General features: G+C 37.1%; 2 protein-coding genes and 1 long non-coding RNA gene across 18 annotated transcripts in view; 1 reads left to right on the top strand and 2 right to left on the bottom strand.

Annotated features, from left to right (window-relative positions):
- Nucleotides 1-92: 92 nt before the first annotated feature.
- Nucleotides 93-10784, bottom strand: RhoGAP15B (RhoGAP_ARAP and RA_ARAPs domain-containing protein RhoGAP15B). Of its 3 annotated transcripts, XM_034315428.2 has the most exons (14): nucleotides 10644-10784; nucleotides 8634-8897; nucleotides 6548-7322; nucleotides 5653-6469; nucleotides 4776-5235; nucleotides 4294-4486; nucleotides 3757-3889; nucleotides 3408-3647; nucleotides 3115-3327; nucleotides 1486-1907; nucleotides 1176-1415; nucleotides 538-740; nucleotides 415-456; nucleotides 93-334 (listed from the first exon to the last, which is right to left on the bottom strand). In XM_034315428.2, exons 2-14 carry the CDS (start codon nucleotides 8720-8722, stop codon nucleotides 196-198), a joined length of 3966 nt encoding a protein of 1321 aa, XP_034171319.2. In that variant the 5' UTR covers nucleotides 8723-8897; nucleotides 10644-10784; the 3' UTR covers nucleotides 93-195. The 3 variants fall into 3 exon arrangements, with proteins under 3 accessions (XP_034171319.2, XP_034171349.2, XP_034171339.2); XM_034315458.2 differs by lacking the exon at nucleotides 8634-8897 and having other exon boundaries at nucleotides 10644-10779; XM_034315448.2 differs by lacking the exons at nucleotides 8634-8897; nucleotides 10644-10784 and adding an exon at nucleotides 9238-9324.
- Nucleotides 9543-16788, top strand: LOC117600387 (uncharacterized). 11 transcript variants are annotated; one of them, XR_004580458.2, is made up of 11 exons: nucleotides 9543-9659; nucleotides 9873-9967; nucleotides 10079-10243; nucleotides 10350-10467; nucleotides 10588-11388; nucleotides 11510-12030; nucleotides 12118-12408; nucleotides 12488-12618; nucleotides 12984-13127; nucleotides 13195-13896; nucleotides 13977-16788. It is a non-coding gene; the product is annotated as an uncharacterized LOC117600387 (long non-coding RNA). The 11 variants fall into 11 exon arrangements; XR_004580456.2 differs by lacking the exon at nucleotides 9543-9659 and adding an exon at nucleotides 9682-9797; XR_004580449.2 differs by lacking the exon at nucleotides 9543-9659 and having other exon boundaries at nucleotides 9834-9967; nucleotides 11510-11587; nucleotides 11657-12030.
- LOC117600322 (uncharacterized) overlaps nucleotides 14277-19447 on the bottom strand; it is a 12474-nt gene continuing 7303 nt past the window's right edge. For all 4 annotated transcript variants that reach the window (XM_034315650.2, XM_034315660.2, XM_034315633.2 and 1 more), the window contains exon 7: nucleotides 14277-19253. In XM_034315650.2, coding sequence (XP_034171541.2) covers nucleotides 19011-19253 — 243 coding nt within the window. In that variant the 3' untranslated portion in view covers nucleotides 14277-19010. The remainder of the gene's footprint in view (nucleotides 19254-19447) is intronic.

Raw genomic sequence — 19447 nt, 5'->3', positions numbered from 1 at the left:
ACTACTCGCAATATTTAAATTTGAAAGGATGAAGAGCTTTATTTTTTAAGATATTAATAAATAAAAACTATGAAGTAGGGCAAGTATAGGGATTGAATCAAAGAGAAAAAACATTTAATGTATGGTACAAAAATAATTGCTATAAACATTGAAGGCACTAAATACTGTAACTTAAAAAACAATAAATTAATCAATTTATGGCTCCATAAGATTGATTGAAGGAGGCCGAATATTTAACTGATATTCTGCAAAGGTCATAGCTGCTAACCATTTGTATTGTTCGTCTTTTAACGATCCTGCTAAAGTGTTTCCAAAAAACGGGCTTTCTTTACACCTGAAATAATTTCAAAATTATCTCGATCTTATTTCTTAAAGAAAATAAAAAGATCATTTAACATTTCACTTAATCATTACCTAGTTGGTTTTGTATTTTTTGCTATAAACGTGATAGACCATCTGTAATAACAAATATACCCATAGCTTAACAAATTTTATAAAAAAGATGACTTACATACAATTTAAAAATAATATACCTACCCTGTCTGCGGATTTCGTTTTGGCTCATGACCTACATACCAAATAATATCTTCTATTTTCCATTCATACAATTTATTCGAACAGAATTTGTCTTTGTAACAGTAAAGCTTTGCGTGACTGAACTCAAAGAGGTAGTTTTTAAAATTCTTCGACTTTTTATCAGCGAACTTAAGTTCACCCGCTGTTGTCATGGGTGGTGTTACCTAAAAAAAAAAAAATGTATGTAAATGCAAAAGAAAGTATATTTAACTGTCCTGTTATTTTGCATCATATCAAATGAATCTAATTGTTGTTTTGAAGTGTAAGGGACATTATTAAAACGAATTAAAAACAAGGAGCACCATTAAGCTCAATAAAACCACATCCTGTTTTTGTGGCGAGCAAATATACAACTATCTTTCCTTTCTGAGTCACGCAATCTGATCCGTGCTGAGTAGTTCTCTATAAAAAACAGTTTCACTATGTCCCTGAACTCGTTTAAATTAAACAGTGTATATTTAAATTAGATTTTAATACAGATATACAGTTCTGCAATATTAAGATAGTATGAAACGGATAGTACGTAAAACTGGGGAATAAACTGGAGAAAGAGAATTATTTAAGAATAATTTACGCTGATACAACGTTAGTTCCTTTACCAGAGGTGCTATATCCTTGTAGAGTTGATCTTTTTTAAGTATGAGGACGTTGTCCTTCCTATCTTCTGGATCCCAGTATCCCCACCTCGCCACTGTCTCGAGGACACGCTCACTGTGATGCAGTGGTCGTTCCAACGCGCCAGACAATGTATATTCTTCCAGACACAATTCATGAGCCGATAAATTAGTTTTCTCTACAAGTTCTTGGCATACATCATACGCAGTTTTGTGTGGCCCAATCTGCAGAATAAATTATATTAATTATTATTAAATATTGAAACATACTATTAAATACTACAAGAAATCTCACAGTGACGTTCACACATTCGCCGTCCCTCGAGAAGATGTATATCCAAATCTTGAGATCTCCCGAGGGTGCGCCGCGTGGTCCATTATTAGAAACATGATGCTTTTCGAGAACCTCTAAAATCTTCGCCTCTTTCGCTAAATCAGCGGCGGTCAATTGATACAACTTCGGATAGAGTTTAATGAGGTCACCGATCACTCTGGTCTCTGCTCTGTTCCATTTTTCGGCGCTTTTCTCGCCTGCCCGCATCAACGTTGGTCCCCAGATCGCGGAAAGATTTTCACAGGTCATCAGGTTCCTGGAGCTTTGCTGACTCAAACAGTGAAGGTGAGCGAGAATCCTTCTGAGCGTTGCGGCAGGTACAGCACCCAGCATGGACAATAGTTTCCTATACGTTGAAACCTTTTCGTCCTCCTTATTATTTTCTGAAAATGAAAATACAATTTATTAATTTTAATTTAAGTAGAATTTGACAAATTAAAAGAGTCATATAATTTGAAGAATCAATTAAAAAAAATTAATTTTATTTATGGTGGAAAATACTATCAATTTTATTGTATTTTTCGTTCACTTTATCTTTAGTATATCGATTAACAACCACGTGCTGCCTTTAACAGAGATGCATGCGCGCATTGCTTTCACTAAGAAGTACGAAGGCTCGTTACGAAGGATCCATGATTCATCGCCGACTTCTGTATGATTCTCACGCGATCTTTCGTCGTGTATGTAGCAGACGTTGTTTCATCATTCTATTAAATATATAACTCCCCCATGAAGAATGGACAGGAAGGCACATAAACAGGAATCACCAATTATTGGCAACTAGCTGTTCTCTCTGATCTTTGCCAAGAGTCAAATTAATTTTGTATATGATTCAGGGATCGTTACTTATTTGAAAAATTAATTGCCTCAATTCCATACAACTTATTTTCTTTCTTCAATTCGTTGTTGAATTCGTAAGTGACGACGCCGGATATTCAGCTTTACGCTTCCGGATGAAACTAGCTACAGTGTGAGAAAATACGCGTGGGTGCGAACACGACCGAGCTTAACATTCTTCTTATAATTACGTATGCAAATGATGACTCGGGGCAAAGATCGAGATTTATTTGCACGTATCGCTGTTGGAGACCACGTTTCTCCTTTTTTCTTTTTGTTCAGGGAATTAAAATTCTGCATTCCTGCGATCAGGAATGCACAAATCATTCACGCGTGAACACTGCCAATTTATTATGAATTTAAGTGAAAATATCTAAAAGAAATTTTACAGAGAATAGCTTGGATACTTTCTTGGATATTTCAAAACGAGTGCTACATTCCCAGGAAGTAGAACACGTTATGAGATATTATTCACCCATTGTGTCTTCAACAAATTGTGTGTAAATGATCATTGAACAATTTTAATCACTTACACAATTCTCTTTCTCTGCATTTGATGATTCGAAAATTGCGATATCGAACAAGATTAAATCTGACGCGACACCGGTCGTCAAAGTACTAATATTTGCAGCATTTATTTAATGTTCCAATAAAAAAATTGATCGTATCTAAAGCAGGAACGATTTCACTGTCAAAGCGAGTTTGCAGATTAAATCCGACCACAGCTAGTCAAGGACAGTAAGTTCTCCTTACCTGAGGTGAAACAAAGCCGATCGTGAATGTCAGCAGGAAACAATGGATTCGGTAAATCACGGAGAAACCTTCTGAGAACCGTCGCGACGTCGTGCTCCGTATACGCTCCTCTTGTAATTTGCGTTGCCCATGCGTCGCGACGAAAGGCTTCCAATAATTTGACAACGGCACTGTTCGATCCGCTTCGACGATAAATACCCTCTGTCATTATACCTTTAACATTTCGCATTGCATTTTGTTAATATAAATGAACCTGTATTAGGGTGTCTGATAAATTGAAAAATGGTGTTTACCATGAACGTAAATGAAATTGATACACTTGTCGAGAATCACAGGCACGTTGTCCTGTGTGAGTTGCTGTTGTTCCAAGGCAGGACCACAGTTGGTAGCTGCTTGATAAAGCGCGTGTCTCCATGCAGATCCTTCGTGAACTCCTGGTGCAGCCACGTGTAATGCACCGCTGCCACCTGCGTCCACAACTACCACTGGAATCGAACCCATTCCGGGATTTGGCCCTTCCTGTTCTCGTAGAACTGTAACGCAGCGTTTCATATATTTCAAACCCTTTTGTAAAATCCCTTGTACAGGTACATGTAAAAAATAAGTAACTCGAATAATTTTTACATAATAAAAGAAGTTTACCGATGCATCGTGCTTTTCGAAGATCCAACTTTCCAAAACTTACACCCATGGAGGGCTCCAGAGATTTTGTATAAATTAAAGTTCTCTGATGCAGCAGAACCCAGGCCGGAAACCATACGCCTGTTACGCCTTCCTAGAACACGCGTCAACTAGTATTATTTAATAAAATATAAATAAACGATTTTGATAGACCAGTACAGAAGAATCTACAGAGAACCAGATGTTAGATAGTTAGAAAGTTTACGTGAAATTTTATTTTCCATCTGCAGTCGAGTCATAGTAATTCAAGTAAAAGCATTTCCTTTACATTTTCTTATAAATATTGCAAGAAATCTGACGAACTAAGTTTCTTTACAATAGTGCACAATTTCACATTCCCTCAACGCGTATGAATGCACAATCAAGTATTGAAAGATGTACTTACATACCTTTACTTAATATTAGGTACATATTAGAATGCATGTGAACTTAACAAAAATCAGCATTAGATTAAAAAAATTAGATTTTATACGCATTGTTTTGTATTGTTCGTAATACCTTTAAGTAAGCCCATCCTGCTCTCCTTAAATCCTCTGCAGTGTATTTCGTGGGAAAGACTGTTGTGATGGCCTCCAATATCCTTTGTGCCCAAATTCTCCATTCAACGATGCCTTTCGCGTAGAATACATGAACACTTGGTCTTCCTTCGCCGCTAATTGCTATGCAATATACTGTTTCACCGTCGACCATCCTGAACATTTTAAATCGACTTCGTTACTCTACTATTTACACCTTTGACCTCGTCGTATTTCACTTACACTTTCCTAGTAGTATAAAAGAGTATATGAACTTTAAATTACTATACAGGTATACATTGAATGATTTTTAACAGGCGCCAGCTTCAAAAGAAGAATATAATAATAAATCCAATTTTCCGTTTCATTATACATCAGACCGTACGCATCGTGCTAATGTTTCCTTTCTCCAGTATCATAATCCGAATATGCGTTCTTCTTATCCGACAAAAAAAGCGAACTTACTTAACGTCCTGCAGAAGATGAATGCTGTACACTGTGTCGAGTTGAATGACCTCCTTCAGAGTAGACATGCCCTTATCCGTATAAAACGAGAGCTTCTGGTCAGACAAGACTGCTAGCCTTGGCACCAGGTCCTTCGCTCTTTCGATACCAACACCATTTCTATAAACGGTTCCGCTATGCTTCGCAGGATTCTGGAGACCATCAACCTTTGGCCTTTCCAGTTTCAAATTAGCATTCGATACAGTTCCACTGTGGTCACGATTCCTAGATAGTAATTTACTCCCACTCTTCACGAAACTGATTACATTTGGTTTAATACCATGAGACGACGATTCGTGCCTTAGTTTTCTCAGTTTCTGTATCATACCCACTCGTCTAGGCTCTTCCGTTGTCTTTCCACTCGAAGAATTTGATGTTTCCTTGGTAATATTCGTCGATGTTACGCTCGTTGTAGTTGTAACTGTAATAAGAATATTTAAGTTTGTTAGATTCAATGAAATATGGGTTAATTCTTCTAACGGTGGGATGCTAGGTGGATTCAAGTAAGTAAGTAAGTAGGTAAATGATATTCCAGTCTCACACAATGTTAATCTTACAATTGCTCCAAACTGAAAGAGTTAGTACAATCCTTTAGAGAACTTCATACAGATTTATTCTTCGTAATATCATTCATATAATTCTTCATTCTAGATGTGTGTCCAGTATTATTGCCTGTGATAAATAAACAGATATACATTCTCAGTACTTTCAGCAATTCTTTTTATCTTAAGAAAAGGGTTAATCAAGAGAAGCCTGCTTTACACTCAAGTGTACAATCATTCCCAACAATTCAAAATACCCATTCAATAACTCTTAAAATCTCTAAAATATGTTCTACCTGGTGTGCTTCCATCATTGGTCGTCGAAGTCACGGTTTTAGACGCAGCAGAAGATGTATTATTAGAACGTTTTCCAGCCGACTTTCTTGGAGGTACAGCGGGTTGTTTTCTCGTCACCAGGTGGGCCAGTTTCGGTAGAAGAGCCGGATTTTTACCTGTGGTGCTCTTATCGGTCGATAGAGTCTCCGTTACCTCGTCGTACTCGTTCTTCGGTAATGAATCAAACCTTTTAGGCGGTTCCGGTGGTACAGGTAAGATTCTTGGATGCTCTGCTACATCCTCATTCTCCACCTCTTCTTGTTCTTCCTCGTTCTCTGTGACTTCTTGGGAATCCAAAATGCTTCCAGAACTACTCGGTGTATCGTTGCTAGATAACAGAGTCTCCAGTAACATCCGATCATTGTTCTCGTAATTACTATACACGTTCTCTTCGGAGGTTCTAGCAAATGGATCAAATTCGAATAGCAAGGATTTACTGCTCTGCTGTCTGTTTTCCGTAACCGCAGGCATCGTTTCTTTCTCCTCTTGAACCTTTCTGTACGATAAATTTTCGTACAGAGAATTTTGAATGGACGCTTGACTCTCGTTTGACGCTGACGACGTTCTGTCGAGAATAGGAATCTCTTTGTCCAGGATATCTTCTTCCGCGCTGGATATCCTGTCCAACTCATCTACCCCTTCGGATTTACTGGCCGGTGCTGTGTCATAGAAAGTCCAGGAATCGGACCTTGATAACCTTTTGATGCTGTCGGACTTGTCGTAGGGTAGAGCCACGTTCACGTCGGACAGGTTCAAACTCTGATCGGAGTCGCTGGTCTGATAAGAAGGAAAAATTATTTATGATTGATATACAACTAGATGAAATTCTATACGAGGAATCAGAGAAATTCCTACCTGATTTAGTACTAAATTGAGAAGATCAAACGAGCCCGGGAAATCTCTCTCGACTTTGTCAGAGATAGTGTCGTATCGACTACTTCCAGACGTGACTGATTGCAATTCGTCGTAGATAGACTCATCAGGAAGCGGGGGAGGAGGATATACAGGAGGGGGTGGACTGTGTCGCATCCCGGAAAGATCCTCCTCGTTTCTGACGCTCCTCAGATTGCTGTTCAACGGGCTGTAAAAGGAGATGTTGCTGAAAATATCATCGGCAGGTAAAGACGCGCATCTATCGTTTTCCACGGGGCTCTTCAGCTTCTTGCTGTCGGTTGAATTATCACGAAGAAGCTCGTCTTGGTTCAGAGTTGTCAATCTTCTCGTCAGGAGATTCTTCACCGATTTTTCCAATCTTATGCTGGCGTTTATCGTGCTGGATATCACCGCTCGACCCTTTATCGTCATCCTCTCCGAAATCTCGTCTTTCAGTTGACGAGAACTGGTGCTTAGATTACGAAAGAATTCGGTGTTCGTAGAGGAACGTGTATCCGGTATCGATTTCGAGTCGTCGCTTTTCTCTGACTGGCTCGATTCGCTGTGAGTGTAGACTCTGGTCGCTGGTAAAGCCGGTGGTAACTTCCTCGGAGCTGGTACCGGTCTCTCGGATAACGTTGACCTAGGTTTTGGTATCGGCTTCACCTCCATCTCGACGGGATACTTTTCCAACTCGCTGCTAGTTTTCAACCGAATCGTCCAGGAACGTAGAAGTTGCGCCACATGATTCGTGTCCCTTAACAATATTTTTATTCCTTCAATTTTCTATTTTTTATTAATGATTTATTCAATTCGTGCTTTAAATTTATGGATTCAGACTTTGGGGCTTAACCCTGATTTTAGTGAGATATTCTGAGATCTTTTTAATTGAAGATTACCAAGAATTATATTACTTGTCTATATGGGGTATTCCAAAACCCCAGCTAATCAGCAATCTTGGTTCCATTCTATACTAATTCAGTAATCAGTACACTATCAACTCTTATATAAACAAGCCAGGTCTTTATTTCAATTTCATTCATTCATTCGTTCGTTCATTCATCCAAAGAAAGGGTTAAACCACAATCTCGAGGTTCCATTAACATTGCAGCTACAATGATCAAGAGTCCTCAGCATATGCAGAAATTACATGCTCATTGACATAATCATGATACTGACCTAAATGGTAAAAAAAAATTGAATATAAATATAAATATAAATATAAATAAAAGATGGAAGAAATATGATACAATTCTTTTATAACTTTACGCATATTTAAGAGTTTCACGGTCCTTTTTGGAGATTAATTCAACCGTGCCACGTTATAATTGCATCAATTATTCGAGTGTCATCGTAAACCTCTGCCTGAAGACTTGATACTATCGCGTCGAGTGCAACTCGAGACGTAAAACGAGACAGATGTGTGAAACAACATGTGGAATGGTGCACTGTTTTTAATGCAGTTGTCTTTTTAATTCACCATTCTACTTTCTACAACCATTCGACTTCGCATGGTAGCGTTGAAAACGACGTCTAATAAAATAATTTTTATGTAATCTAACGCTGCTACACTCCCTGTTTACTCATTTTTTATTGATATAAAAATCGTTATCCGATCAGTAGTTACATACGCACGAATAAGGATTGAAGTTACCTCATTGATAAGAAACGGTTATCAAGCAACAAAAAGCGTAAAGTGGATCGCTGTGCCAGCGATGAAGCAGTGAAAGTATTTATGCTAAACTTGTTGAGCAAAACCGAGCTCATTTCTGATCTTGCAACACACATGCGTGAACCTGTTGATATTTGTGTTCGTGTTGCATAATTGAAGGATAAATTAAAAAAATCTGCATTAATACTTTCTTTGTCCGTTCGTCCATGCGCGTTAATAATTAATTATTCAATCTTACTGATAAAAGAACAGAGTAAAGAACTGAACGAGTCGTATGATTCATAGAAATGCTTCAGCGATTCGCAAACGTTATTTCAGCTTTCTGATAAGTTACTAAGCAAATATTGTAAATGTAAAAGAGAAAAAAAAATAACGGTAATATCCAGTAGATCATACGTTGCAAAATTTGTAGACGGTTCCTCATTTTCGATGTCTCGTCGTAACGTTGAACACTTACTTCGACTAGCAATATTTGTTCTGTACATTCTACCAGAGATAGTTGGGAAATAAAGACAGCTCAGCGCGAAGCTCGCTTCTGTGCGGTTGAATCACCGCTTCCAAGTCACGTGATTAGTAATGAATAGTTGAAATAAATCATGTCTCAAACAATAATTTCGATCACAGTCAATTATCAGCTCTGGGTACGCTTCTTCTTCAATTCTGTAATTTTTCGTTTCATTCAATTTTGTATAATTTCCTCCGAAATTTCGTATACACATAACACGATATACATAAATCTGCAAAAGATAGACACATCTCGTAAAGCAAGCATACCATATTTCAAGGACACAGCTAAAAATATCAATTTATTTAACCCTTTGAAATCCACTTATAGTATCTATTAAGTTTAATTAATTAAGATACTTGTCGTTATTATCAAAGATTTAGGTTAGGAAGTCGCAGTTACCTTCTTATCTATAGGAACCTCATTTAACGCTAGAAATCTCAATGAATTAATATCTAAAATGAAAATAACCATTATAAGTAACTGAAAACTTACTTGCCATAATCCATCAACACTTATAATTACCAATAATTACTAGAAATTAACAGTTTCTGTTCCGCGGGAAAATGGGCCCATTCGAATGAGCGTAAACAAACCACGTGATCAACGATTAACCAATAGGAACATAATAAAGAACCACGTGATCAACGATTAACCAATAAGAACATACTGAAGAAGCACGTGACACATGTTTCAAGATCGTGAGTCATCGTTCCGAAATCCGATACCAATGCATCGAATTTCCGGTTTCGCACTAACCGACAACTACGTCACGTCGAAGTTTCCATGTTTTTTTCTGGGATTTTTGAACGAGAGATCGATGTACCGGAGCTAAATTCTCGTCGTTGAATAAAGGAGCGTCGTTCGTCGTTCCCTCTGCACAGTCAACAACAGTCAAGAACAGAACGTGAATCATGGTAAAGTTGCGCTAGCGGATCCATCAGAGTTTCTAAAATTAACTGATATCTCCGCTGCAAATGATAAGTATTCCTCGTTATTCTCTGCAAGTCCGGAACTTCCGTTTAGTGACGTTAATAAGCAAGGACTTTTGTTCTGTTAGCAAGTATAATCTACGAACGCGGTTACTTCCTTTGGACGATTTCAGAAAACGTTAATTTTTTTATTCTAAGACTCGCCTGTTCCACTTTCCCGCGGAGAAATCCTCGTTGTTATTCAAATGGTGAATGAAAAACGGCAGATTAAAGGTTAAACGCAGGAACATACGGTAAAAAGAAACGAGTTGCCAATAATTGCAACTTTACGTATCTTTTTTTCTTTTATTCAAATAATAAGACGCTGCTTTATACTAAATAAATATATATGTTATTTAATTTAGGTAGAAATCTTTTTACGACTGTATCGACAAGTAAAAATTGGACAATGCCAGCAGTTAGCAATAAAAGTGATCCAATTACTTCTATCAACAGAGTGGCACACTTGGCAGCTGTTCTTTCAAGAGAGAAATTGTTTGCCAAAACGTCAATGGGCTCCGGCATTTTGTGTACGTAAATATTTGCACGCACATCTTCGTTAAATCTGTTTTTAGTTCGTATTAAAAGTAGATAACTATTTTTAATTTGATAAAACTCTTTCTCATTCTTTTTCAGTGATCCAACGTAACTTCGAACGTGCAAACGCGAGCGCGTCTGCTTCTATTTCGCTAACGCGGTAAAACGATTAAGTATCTACTTATAAAATTTTTACGCAGCAAGGTTATCGTGTTATGTATGTATAACGAAATAACAAATTAACATCTTGTAGTGTCTATCGTGTTATCAAAGATTCCCGAGTGCACCGCGTCAATTGTTTTACACAGAAAGGCTGAAGCTACTTGTTGATTCACAGGTGTCACCAGAGACGAGGAAACAACGGGAGAAAGAATAAAGGGAACACGTACATACCTTGAGACGGATCCAAGGCGAATCGGAGGAATGAATGTACGACGATTCGACCGCTTTTCACGGAAGGGACTCAAAATAATCCAGTGTACAACACTGTTGAACACTAGAACCTCTTTATCGTCCAGTGGGGTCAGAGACCCACCTGGCCGATGACCGCTGCCACTGTCATGATCTCTCTCTCCGCGTCTCTCCTCCTTTCCACGTTTGAAAAAAAAGTTCACTGCTGTGCCCACAGCGTACACGGACACCGACCGAATGTATTTAGACGCGCAACGTGAACGCGGACACTCACGCACAACGTGGCACACACACTGAGATCTCACATTTTACAATCGAGCTTCTCCTTTCTCCTCGCATTCTTTGACAGTTGCTCTCTGTCCACTATTCCCACTGGAATTTTCACGAGACCCGTCGAAGATGTACAATAATGCTTTCTCTGGATGTTTACACAACGATAGAATCAGCCACGATAAGATAAACCAAGGAGAACGGGTTCAGCTCCAATAGTTCGGCACTAGTTCATCCTTAACGACACTTCACCGTTCCTGTGCTGACGCGAGACGCGCGAGCTACTGCCGCACGATGTATCCCTTCTCTCGGTTTCTACCTTCCTCCACGCTATCCCCACTACTACAATTTGCAGCCTACACTTGCACGTGTGTGCATCAGCGATGGGATCAAGTTCATTTCAAAATTATTCACTCTGAATCAATTTCAGTATTTTAAGTTTCTTCATAGACTTCAGGTACCATTCTTAAGATACATATAAAATATTAATACCAAAGCACTTAATTGGTGCTTGATTCTTTATATTTTATTATATCTTGGAAAATATTCAGTCTATATAAATTTTTTTCAAATTTCAGAAAAAATTGTAACAATCGTATGGAGGAGCACTGAGTAATGAGGAGCACTTAGGACTGCATACTGCATTTTGTTTAAAGGTTCCATTTCAATATTTGTATAGAGCATATTGGCGTTTTATAAAACAGTTCTGCATACTCGGTATACAGGAAATTTGATCGCTGAAACAGCAGTTTAGGAAGACAAGAATATAAAACTTCAGCCAAGGCCATGCAGAAGAATGTTTAGTAGTTCTATTATGAATACTTTTGATGCCTCCTGTACTTCTCTACAATCCCTTATACGAAAGTTAAGGGAATAAACTTCATTGATCATCTGGGCCACGAATGAGTCATGCAATTGTCAGGCTCACTGGCAGGGAGATAATTTTTATCAACTGTAACACAATTGAAAACGATCATATGCGTGACAGAAGATAAAGACGAGTTCTGTTCGGATTGCCGTTTCTCCATTCCTCTCTTAATTAACAGCTTCGACTTTGCAATTAATAACGTTCGATACGTTGATTACTATTCATTCTTATGTTAGTATCTCGACGAAACGGGGTTGCAAAAATTTATAATATCTTCTGAATATTGATTCCTCTAATCAACCGCTGTCCTTGTTCCAGCTATCTGAAAGAGCACACTGTTGATTAAAAGTTACAGCATTATCACCGTCCAAGTACTACAATCAATAATAATTATCAAGGCGTTCCCCTGTTGTTGGTAAAGACACGTACAGTGCCTTTATTCATAAAATCCGCTGGATACTAATTGAAAGGAATTACTGAGAATTCAGAATTGAGAAAGCAAGATTTTTAACACCTTACTAATCAGAAATCTGATATCAACGATTCAATTAATAAACCTGGGATAAGGATTCTTTTATAACTGAACTGGAATTATAAAATTTAAATATGGTATGATTATTCATTTTTCTTTAATATAATCCCATTTTCATACAATATTAAATTAAATATAACGCTTACCTATTTCCAGAGTCCATAGTTTCTGAAACAGATTCAACGTTCAACGTAAACTAAACTGAGTGCGATCTGAATATTTTAATGAAACCTTTATTAAGACTTTATCACGCTAAAGCCAAATAGTGACTCCGGCAATACAAACAGGTGAACATTGGCCCGAGCTTTCTCGACGAGTAGATACACCATCGACGACATGTCTTTCCTTTTTTCTTTTTTCTACTAAAAAAAAAAAGAAGAAAAAAATACATAATTATTTGAAGAATATAAAACAATATTTATTAAACGTAAATACGAATTTACGTGCTACTATGATGATTCTATTTGAACGCAATGAGTTAATAGTGAACAATGATCCTAATCTAATCAATTAATCTATTTTAAATAAAAAATAAATAAGACTTGTTCGTCGATTAGGTCTGCACGTTGACCGATCAGCCACGGGTAAATTCCACTACCTTAAATCACAATGGCGACGACAAGTTTTATTCGTTTACTTTGTTGTTAATTAGATCCTTAAGAGCGATCGTTAGAGGGTGAGTTTGCAACACGCGCGTGCACGGCTTTACAGGTCCGTATACGTGAACGTGCATCGTTCCTGTTCTAGTGTTCATCTGCAATCTGCGATGAAAATGTCCTTTAATGTCAATAATAAAGTAAGTAAAGTCATTTCAACCCTTTAGCTATGGTTAAAACTTAATTAAGTTATATAATATTCCTCAGAATTCATGATGCTGGTCAATGGTGTCTCAATTATGCCATTTGACATGTTAATTTTTTCAAAAGGAAAGTTTCAACGCGTTGCAAGAATTATTGTTGAGAAGCGTATCAACGATCATGGTTTCAATTTTATTAATCTAAAGTACGAACAGTCGACGATCTTTGGGACGGTGTTAAGAACGAACGTCGCGACGCTTCTCGACGAAATGAACGGACATTCACGATGCATCGAAAAAGCTGGCTATTTCAACGACAGGGTATCTCTTATTTGAAATTCACTTCTATACGGTTTAAAAATTATTTTTACATTCCTTGGTAAATTAAAATATTCGAAAGCTGATTAGAATATTACAGGACAACAGCAATTCAGTATAATATTAGAAGGAAAATGTATCTGTAACAAGTATTTCCATCATTTTATACAACCTTTGTATTATAATTTTTGTTGTCGTTGTTTATAAAAGCAGATGCACCATGCACGCACGCCGTTGCATCGCGACTGCATCTATCAAGAGGAACGATCGAACGATTGAATACAATATATATATTATAGGTACAACCGGAACACAGAGAGACAATTCTTAAACAACGTAATTGATCCTTAATTGACACTGACTTGTTTACATCTAGATACGTCGTTGCAATGATAAGAACGCGAAAATAGAAGAACCATGAGTCAATTAAATTGACAGTAATGAAATTTCAGTAAGTTATCAGTAGCCTTTGTTATGAAATACGTTGATTGAAATTACTAAATGAATAATACATTAATTTAAAAATTTAAGTTTTATCCAGGCTGTATCAAAGGTTGCATTAAACACAAGTTATAGAAAATCCTCTGTAACATAATATCGTCTCATCGATTAAGGATCAATCAGAGCAATCAACTCTCTTCTCGTTTCCTAAAGAGGAAAACAAAATGATCTACCAGGAACGTGAGACAGAGAGTGGAAGGCCAAAGAGACAAGGTAAATACAGAGTGAAAGAGAAGATAGTCCGAAGAGAAAATCTTTAGGCACACCCACACACATACACGTACATTTATGTATATATATATATAATATATATATATATGCGTAAGAGTCTTCTGTATTTTTTTTTTTTTTTTAAATTTTATACTTCGTAAAGCAAATTGTAAATCTGGACTTAAGATTTGCCGTGCGTACTATCGAACGCAAACGCGGACAAGGTAAAACGACTATTATCCTGTTTTTATCGAATTTTCAATTGATTCATCGACATGCTCGAACGTACTACATTTAACCCTGTGCGGACGATACACTTAGCTAATGCTGAATGATGTATGGCACGCTGTGATTATAATTATTCAGCATAGTTGCATTTTTTAATTGAAACTTTTTACTCGCTAATAATAATATTAGAATATTAAAATTCTTTCAGTCATTCCATTATATCACATTTTTAGTGCCAATCATCAGTATCCATTTTTACAATATCTCCACTTACAATTTTCTATTATTCTCAAGAACATAATCTTCGCCGTCCTCAAAGGGTTAAAGTGTACACCGTACATTTACACACCTCTCGTCGCGTGATCGGTTTCGTTTCTCGCTTCCAATAATAAAAAATAAGTTATCCGAGTACTTTGTACTTGTCCAAGCCGATCGATGGTTACAGAAGTTGATCCTAATCCATTCATCAAATGAAAAATCGATTTCGTTGATCACCTTGCCGCAACCCGTCATTATTCACACGGAGATAGACGGACTTTCTTAAAATTGCTCGCAATTTCCCCGTACGATTCGCGCGCTATTAATCATTATAATATACATAATAATTACGTCGTAGTTCAATATAGCAAATATATTATATCACATTTAGATTGTATTAATGTATTAAAACGTATCTGGCCGGAGGTCCTTCGATAAATTCAAACACCTGTCCCTATCTAACTGGTTCGTATTTCCTTTTTTTTCCTCATTTTAATTCGATTCTTTACGGAATTTTACGACGACAAAGGGGGAAATTGATTCGTCGAAAGTGTTATATTGTAATTAGTTTGGCGTCAATTCCTCGAAGGCTTCCATAATCGATCAAGTAAAACGGTTCGCGTCGAAAACTCGTCAGTTGGTCGAGCCATTAATGAGATTAAAATTCCAATTTCATTCGAAATATATCAATTTCTTTGTAATTTCGAACGTTATTGCTTTCCAAGGGCTTACCCTAACCGATTGAATTTTCGACGAAAGCCAGCCCCGTGATCGCACGTAAATCTAAGAAACATTAATATAGAATATATTATCGTGTAGTTTATATAAGGTATACGTTAAGACACTTACCATCTACTGCAAAAATTCAACAATTAAAAGATTATAACAACTAGTTCGTGTGTGTTTTTCGTAATACGAGACCGTACAGCTCGATCGTTCCCATTCGATTTCGTTTACAAGATGTATCATTTATTTTATAAGAGAGAGAATAAAATGGAATGATCGAGCAGTTCGATTCGTCTCGCCCTATTCTTTCGTCTTCTTATAATCTTACTACTCACATTTCCTTCCTCTCGTTTGGCACGCGTTGTTCCTCGCTATTGGCACGACATTTACGAACAATGAGCTTTGCTAGAATTAATTAGAATAAATCTCGGACGCACCTGAGGATCGATCGTTCGGACGATACGATAATTAAAAATGACCTTCGTTATACACGTAGTAAAGTACAAGTTTAAAGTTCAATAAAACACAAAATACGTATGTTGAAAATTAAGCATTTTAAAGTTTTTTTTTTTACTAAAACACTCGTGTTATATTCATGGTAATTAGAATTTTGTTAAATTTTGTATAAAGAGGGCCCCCATAAAACGATTTTGCAAGAAGAGTAATATAATCGATGTAAATGCAAATATAAATTAGTTATACAAGCTTTAATGTTAATTTTATAAATTTTATTTGGGGTATTTTTTTCTATGTCATCCCCTGAGGATCAATATCTCCCTGAAGAGTGTTTAAAGTGTTAAGAGTACTTATCAAGTTTTACCGATTAATATGCTGTCATTATACAAAGTATAATATTCTTGTACTTTACTACGTGTGTACATGCACCGTATACTAATAGAGAGAATGGCAATAAATTAATTTGGCTCGAGGAGGCTCTACATCCACTCGGTAAAGGCAATTCCATCAAGTGACCCTTAAATGTACGCCTTGTTTTTTTTTTTTTTTTTTACTTCGTCGTTCGAAATCATCTACGTCCGAGACGTTTCACCGTGGAAAATCGTCCTACATATATTATAATTGCAACGCGAATGGAAAAGGAAAGATCATCGCTTTGGGACACCTTAAAAGCTAGAAAATTATTCTAAAACGCGGCCGCCTGAACGATCCTTCTAAATGGAATAATCAATCGAGCAGTTATCAAAAATAGAATATCGTTATAAATATATCATAATACACAACGCATCGGTATACCAATGTTCAACAATCGTCGTTCCGCGATAATAATTACCTTTTAGCTCGCTATCGCGGCACAACCAACTACCAAAGATACTATATCACGTAGGTAGAGAGATAGAGATAGAGAGCATCGCATCAGCGAGTAATACGAAATATTGACAAAAAAAAAAAAAAAACAATGAAAGAGACGACGCGGATCATCCTGGATCAGCTCCCTCGAGCTGCATTTTCTTAGGCGTGCGCATGTAAAATTATTTGTATAAAAATTCTCGCGAATTTACCGCGTAACGCCGTACAAATATAAAGTATCGTTTAAAGTACAATTAGTAGTATCGTGAAAATGAAGAATTTTTTTTTTTTTTTTTTTTTCAAGAATTCCTGCTTCCCCTGTAACGCCATTTCCCTGGGGGGAGACTTTTGTTTCTTTTGACAATTCGATTAATTCTAACAATTTGTCCCGCGAAATTCGGTCAACTCGAATAGCGTGTTCCTCCTGAACGCGAATGCAGCCGTCTCGGACGAGAAAGAACGTAGCTTCTTTTTTTTTTTTTTTTTCTTTTTCTTTCACTAATTGCAGCCGTAACGTTTGCGCATCGAATAGCATAGATCCTCTTCCCGTGCCTTCTTATCTTTCCCTTAAAAACCGTTATCGACTAGAACGTAGTTATGATACATTAAAAATTGACACACATTTATGTTATATGTACTGGGCTTCGCCTCCCCGTTTCAGCGGAAACTCGTAGAACCGTTTACATTTTTTAGGGGACGGTGTTTGATCCTACATAGAGAAGAAACTTGTCACGTGAATTTCTGTTCGCGTTAAGTGAGGACAGAGTAAATGTATCCGCGATTAGACGATATTTGGCATTACAACTTACGGATTCGCACTTACAGATTACACGTGTATATAAAGTTACGATTCGTTGGAAAATCCTGCACTCTGTGCTTTGCACACCTGGGGATATAATTTTCTCTTTAATCGTTACGACTAATTATTTTAAAACAAAGATGTAGTTAATGAAATTGAATTAATAAGGCTAGCCATCGAATGACCACCGTGACAACCAACGCGTTAAGCGAACCAATATCATCGAACAAGAGACTTTTAACTATCTTATCCCGTTATCTCTATGAAATTCGATAAAATTCTCTCGACTACTCTTTCCTCAGTTAACGAACACGTTTCACACCATTAAATGGTAACGTATCGTTTGCACATCGTCGTTACATACGTTATATAGTAATAATGGCAATAATAATAATAGTAATAATAACAATGTATATCATTATCAATAATACTGTTAACAATCATAATTATAGCTGGAGAATCAATATAGTTGGAGTTAAATGCAGAAGGACACGACAGTAAAATTATCTCTGGAAAATAGCACCTTCCTCCATGGGTTAAAGATCTCGTGCTGTAGTTTAGTTTATAATATTTAATCATAGAAAAATGAATCTACTTCAAAAGAATATTCTATGTTGTTTCAATCACATTTTTCTGTATTTCAATTCTTCCATTGGGAAATAACTATTTATTTAACGATATCAATCTAGTCTGCGGGCAAATAATTAACAGCAAACATTGATTCGCAGCACGAGTATCTCTTAGACATCAGTGGAGAACAGCCAGTCTTAATAATCACTGATTCTTCTGTTCGAATCACGGTGATCGAGAAACGAAGGACGATGTCACACCGTGAAACATTCCTACTTTCAGTCTTCCTCTAATAATCCAGTCTACGATTCTAGCACCATTGCGCAGCTTCATTTTTTTTTTTTTTTTTTTCTTTCGTTCATCAACATCTGATCAACGAAGAGACTTCGATAATTAAATTGGCTAATAATAAAGATCTCGTTAGAATTTAAAGATGAGATTGAATTATCGACATTCGCATGCAATTCTCTACATATTTCCTAGTCGCTAATGGCAAGTTCTATCGTAATTAGTCAGAAGTTGCATTCTTTATTAATACTTTCCTCAATTACTTCTTTAATCACCTTGTTCGTATACTTTGCAGTCTATCGATAAAATTGTACGTATTATTTTATAACAGCGTTGACGATTGTGCTGTGTCTTAAAAAAAATCATAAATACACAACTTCTGACTGTTTTAACCGTCGCTATTCCTGTTGCCTCAAACATACAATCATAGACACGCATCAGATAATTAATTTAGACAAATTTTTCCTGAATAATTCCTTCCTCTAGCCATAATTATTTCACTCGCTTGGGGCAATTGCAATGTTAGAGGCAGCTGAAAATAGCGACGATACGACGCGTTTTGCCAACGTAAAATTTCTACCGTCTAGTCGCGATATTGACAAAGTTAGGACGTGTAGAACGACGACGATTTGTCGCGAGATCCCTCGCGAGATCTTCCAGCGTTTTCACGAGTTGCGCCGCTAGTTTGCGGACTCCGAATTGGAGGACGGCGATGATTCTGGGCTCTGTACTACAGGACTGTCCCTTCCGATCGTAGGTGTCAACAGCATACCCCGTGGACTAAAGGTGTCGCAATAAAGATTCTCCTTTTTATGTACTCGTCTTACGTGGCTCCGCAGATTGTCGCGGCGTGCGCTTCTGTATGCACAGTGCGGGCAGAGATGTGGCTTCTCACCCGTGTGCATTCGTCGATGCTGGATCAGCTGGTTAACAAACAATGTTTGATTATAGAAATAGTAAAGCATGTAGACTTGGATGCAACGTATGCCTCCACTGGCTAAGTGTAGAAGAAAGAATTTCTTACATTTCAAAGTGAAATTATTACATTCACCGTTGGTCTACCTTGCTGTACAATAAAATAGTGTAATTTTATGCGAAAATTACTTATCGAAACAAA

This window comes from Osmia lignaria, chromosome 9, assembly GCF_051020975.1.
Source record: "Osmia lignaria lignaria isolate PbOS001 chromosome 9, iyOsmLign1, whole genome shotgun sequence".
In the NCBI taxonomy this organism is placed as follows: Eukaryota; Metazoa; Arthropoda; class Insecta; order Hymenoptera; family Megachilidae; genus Osmia; species Osmia lignaria.
Note: the sequence above shows the minus strand (reverse complement) of the source record. Positions and strands in the feature narration are given on the sequence as shown.

Coding starts and splice junctions, on each gene's coding strand:
- RhoGAP15B (XM_034315428.2), bottom strand. CDS start 8,722: ATGTACAGAACAAATATTGCTAGTCGAAGTAAGTGTTCAACGTTACGA. Junction 741..1,175: donor ACAAGGATATAGCACCTCTG/GTAAAGGAACTA, acceptor TTTTTTTTTTAG/GTAACACCACCCATGACAAC. Junction 457..537: donor AAACGAAATCCGCAGACAGG/GTAGGTATATTA, acceptor TTGTTATTACAG/ATGGTCTATCACGTTTATAG.